Source organism: Sceloporus undulatus, chromosome 5, assembly GCF_019175285.1.
Source record: "Sceloporus undulatus isolate JIND9_A2432 ecotype Alabama chromosome 5, SceUnd_v1.1, whole genome shotgun sequence".
Taxonomy (NCBI): domain Eukaryota; kingdom Metazoa; phylum Chordata; class Lepidosauria; order Squamata; family Phrynosomatidae; genus Sceloporus; species Sceloporus undulatus.
The window spans coordinates 116,189,561-116,194,366 of NC_056526.1; the positions used below are offsets into that span (position 1 = coordinate 116,189,561).

A 4,806-nucleotide genomic window follows, 5' to 3' on the forward strand; every position below is an offset into this window, starting at 1 on the left:
CTCCAACCACCATCTTGAGGGGGGAGAGAGGCCAGGCCTGGAAGACAAAGAGCCCTCCGCCAACCACCATCTTGAGGGGGAGAGAGGCCTTGCAATTTTTTGTATTGTTTTGCAATTTTACTGTACACCGCTATGATCATTTCGGAATAGTGGTCTATAAATAAAAATTATTATTATTATTATTATTATTAAAAGCAATTTCCCTGAGATAGAGAGAAAGAATGACCAGAAGTCCCATGGATAAGTTCAGCAGAGTAAAGCAGCAACTAGGATTTTTTGTTACTGATTGAAGGGGAATCACATTTGAAACCTACCTGATTTAAAGACATTTACTTCATGTTAAAATTAGTGTGTCCAGTTGAACACACGCTATCTCTGAATGTAGAGTAGGGAGAAAGGGAGTGAGATTTCCCATAGAAGGAACATTTAAACATATAACCAACTGTATCTTCACAACCTGGAAAAAAGTACAGTTGTTTTATTTTAAGTAATAGGAAATAATATCTGATTAAATTTAAAGCTTCCATTTAGATCTACTTTACTGCTTTGTGCTGTATTTTAAAATTTTACTCATACTCAGTACTTCTCAGAAAATGTTACGGAGCTACATGTAAATGTGGCAAAGAAATAAAAAAAATATGTTTGTCAACTTGAAGATTAACAAAGATACAGTAGTAGATGCTTTGCCCATTTAAAAAACTTTAAGGAAAAATGTTAAGAAAATTAATACTGCTGCCAACTGTCCAAACAGCAAAATGCAACTAAAGTTCACATACTGACTGTGTGTGCAAACAGTGTGAAATGTTCTCACATCATTATATAACATAAATTATCCAGAATTCCCAAAATCAAAATACTGCAAAATTCAAAAAACTTTTTGAGCTATGTTCCTGTACTGTATTTGCAAGGCTGGAGAGAGATGTGAGAATCTGGGAAATGGCAGGAGGCATGGATTCATGCCAAGCACTATGCTTGGATTCCCGCCATTTCACAGATCCTCCGTCTCTTTCCAATCTCATTATGTCTCATTATATATATATATGCAAATATCGGCATTCCAAAATCTGGAAACAAATCCAAAATGTGGCATACGTCTTGTCCCAAACATTTCAGACAAAGGACACTCAACCTGTATTGGATATCTGCTCCCCCATCATTCAAAAAACAAGCACCAGTTTAATAAATGTTTTAAATTTACTGTGCCAGGGCATTCAATAGCCCTGGCCATATCTGTCTGTGGAACAGGTTTTGGAGAGATTTCCAAAAACAGTTGCAAAAGAACTAACAGTAGTTTTCACTGTGTAGCCCATGTACTACAAGAAGACAAGAAATCTTAATAAGACACTTCCATTCCCAATTCAGTATTAAGACCTTGATTAGGGGAACAAAACAGGGTAGGAAGGGGCAACCTAAATCTGTTCCTGGCCTGAAGGGTGCTTGCTGCTGTGCCACAGCAAGAAGCAGAAAAGATCCATTCCTTTTTGGGAAGCCTTACGTGGTCCCAGAGCAGCTTCAGAGTGGCTTCTTCCACGCAAATTGGAGGTGCGTATCATGTAATTGTCAGGCCCCCAAGCCATGCAGAAGCCATCTTTTTAAACCTGTCTGTTAGGGCCTAAATCCTGTAATATAATCCCATGTTAACTTGCCTCACTCACATAAAAAAGGGGGGACTACCTATGGGGGAATAATTTGTAAGCAACCAAGGTCTAGAACCATCATCATATCTACCCATGTGAGAAAAGTCAACGAGGTTGCACTCTTACACTCATTTCCTAAATACTGACCTCTATGGCCCTTGTGGTCTCTTCCAACTCTATGATTACACGTAACTTAATGGTACTTACTTCTGAATAAGTGTCTAGGACTGCATTGATTAAAATACCTGAGGATAAGAAGCAAGGGAATTAGTATATAAAAAAGGACTTCTATACATGAGTTTAGCTAGATTTTAAAGCAACTATTTCAAGGCCAAGTTTCTTTAATTTGGCCACTAGTTCTTTTCCTTGGAGAAAAGAAATGCCACTTTTGCTGAATTCAGACCTACAGACTTGATTTACCACAAGAAGCTCAGCTAAAGTAACCAATCCCAAACCCCTCAAAAACCAAAGAATGCAACAGCTTAAAGTGTTCCAAACAAAGCTCAACAAACTCCAGAGAGAGACAACAGCTGTTTGTGATCTGCTGCTCTTACAGGAAGGAGTGGCAAGGTACTGTTTGATAAAAAGAAATCCACCATCTCTCTTCCATAATCTGCAAAAATGGGATGGGGAGGCTTTAAGAGAAAAAGAGAGAAAATGGGCAGACTGGAGGACAAATACAGATTAGTGTTATTTCAGATTAACCTAGTGACAGAAGCACTGCCATCACTATCATCTTCCCCAACCCTGTAGTCAGGATTATACTTCCATACACCAGAAGAAACTAATATATGTGTATGTGTGTGTACTACTAATAGCCATTCTTGATACTACAGTCCCATTTTAGTTATGGCAAAGATACTCCCCCACCCAGCTACACAAGGGTGGCACAGAGGGGTATGATTAGGTTTAAAAAGTGCCTTAAGAGGCAATATAAACAATCAGGTTACAATCAGCACAATAAAGAACTGCTTCCAACTTTTGTGGTTTTGCCACATACAACAATCCCACACAGACAATCATCTTTCCTGCATTTATGCTTGCAAAGTAACTCTCTCTCTCTCTCTCTCTCTCTCTCTCTCTATATATATATATATATATATATACACACACACACACAGAGAGAGAGAGAGGGGGGGAACACACACACAAACATGCATACACACAAACACACACAGAGAGAGCTGGACCTCTATACCCACAGATTCAAGCATCCACAGCTTTAAAATATCCCAAAAAGAGATAAATTCCAAAAAGCAAACTTTGATTTAGCTATTTGCTATAAGGGCCACTATTTCACTGTATTTAATAGGACTTGAACATCGACAGATTTTGGTATCCACAGGGGAACCAAACCCCAGCGAATACCAAGGGCCCACTGTACATATATAAACATAGACACACACATATATATGGAATATCTGAATGAATTCAAACTAGACAAAATCTGCACCTGAGAATTGTACAAACAAGCATCTCCCTTGTAGGATGTTTGTAAAATGTGATCCGGCCCCTGAATCTGCAAGACCTGAGCAGGGCTGTTGAGGAGGGGATGACTTGGAGGTCTCTCATCCACAGGGTCGCCACAAGTCAAAGTCAACTTGACAGCAAATAGCAACAAAGAGGTTAGCAATAAACTTTACATCACAGTGAGACTGGCATTAACAGAAATTGCTCTGCAAGCAGCTGCTCAGGAAGAAGAGAAGAGAGATTATAATGGTAGCACAAGATGTATGGAGAGAGAAAATGGAACTGGAAAAGAAAAATTGGAGCTTTACGGCTGCAGAAACAATCCCGTTTGACACCGTTTTAACAGCCATGGCTCCACGCTACGGAATCCTGGGATCTGTAGTTTATTGCGCCAACATAAACTACTTAGCAAGGCTAAGGCTCTCACAAAACTACAAATCCCAGCCTCCCATAGCGTGGAGCCACAGCAATTAAACTACCATCCCCAGAATGCCATAGCCTGGAGCTGTGGCAGTTAAAGCAGCATCAAACTGGATTATTTCCACAGTGTGGATGCAGCCTGTATCTACCTGAGGACCAAGCCAATCTAAATCTCATTCCTGGAGGGATGAGGAAAACTATGGTCCAAAACACACTGCAGAAATAACCCAGTTTGAGACCCGCTTTAAACTGCCCTGGCTCAATGCTAGGGAATCCTGGGGGACTGTAGTTTTGAGAGACATTGAGCCTTCTCCAAATATAAATAGGAAGAGAATGGAGAAACTGACATCTGGAGGAGAGAGAACAGGAAGAAGAACATTAAGATAAAAACAGTCACACACACAGGAGAAAATCCCAAACCCTGAGGTTATTCACAGCCTGATTGAGGAAGCACAGATTATCTCCCCAGAAACACCACCCACACGGTATAAGTAACCCGTTTTCATAGCGCTTTAAGTGCCACGGGCTTCGCTCTGGTGCCACAACAAACGACCATTCCCAGAATTCCACAGCCAGGAGCCCGTGGCACTTACAGCGCTATGAAAACGGGTTATTTATGAAATCAGGAGAGACTTTGCAGACACAGAAAGCATTGAGTTTTGCAAGATGAGGGGAAGCAGCTGAGGGAAGCAAGCTAAACGACGAAGTTTTCAGAGGAAGGCGATGCCTCTGCCCTCCAAGTTTCCGACTCTTTCCTGGCCATGGAGGGGAAGGAGGAGGAGGAGAGGGCGGCGGGGGGGAAAGCGCACCCACCGCGCTGAGGGAAGAAGGAGGAGAGGTCTCCTCCTCGGCTGAGGGGAAGAGGGGCGGCGGGCGTCGTCAAAGAGGAGGAGGAGGCCGGTCCTGGAGGCGCCATGGCGGGATGAGGAGGAGGAGGAGAAGAGAGCCCTTCGCTGCCTGGGGGCCCTATGGAGCTTCTCTCCTAAATCTCCTCAGTCCCCCATCTCTCAGAGCCGCCTCCGCGTCCTGGGTTAGTCGGGCGAGGCTGGTCGGAGCGCCACCTCATTCGTTTCGGGCCCTAGGCCAGGCCTCCATTCCTCCTTCCCTCCTCCTCCTCCTCCTACCTCAGGGCGGCCTTCGTTCAAATTTACCTCGGCATTAAACCGCCTCCTCCTCCTCACAGAAAAAGCGGGAAAACAGATAAATAAAGAAAATTAAAATAAAAGTAAATGTTATAAATTATATTTATTTTAATATATAAATTATAAATTTATATATA

General features: G+C 42.3%; 1 protein-coding gene across 4 annotated transcripts in view; it reads right to left on the bottom strand.

The window, feature by feature from the left end:
* RELL1 (RELT like 1) overlaps positions 1-4,577 on the bottom strand; it is a 107,958-nt gene extending 103,381 nt beyond the window's left edge. The window contains exons 1-2 of one of the 4 annotated variants that reach the window (XM_042467356.1): positions 3,091-4,327; positions 1,845-1,882 (exon numbers count right to left, since the gene is read on the bottom strand). In XM_042467356.1, the coding sequence (XP_042323290.1) occupies positions 1,845-1,882; positions 3,091-3,209 (157 nt within the window). In that variant the 5' untranslated portion in view covers positions 3,210-4,327. The other 3 variants (XM_042467355.1, XM_042467357.1, XM_042467358.1) reach the window with 3 other exon arrangements.
* Between the last annotated feature and the right edge of the window lie 229 nt (positions 4,578-4,806).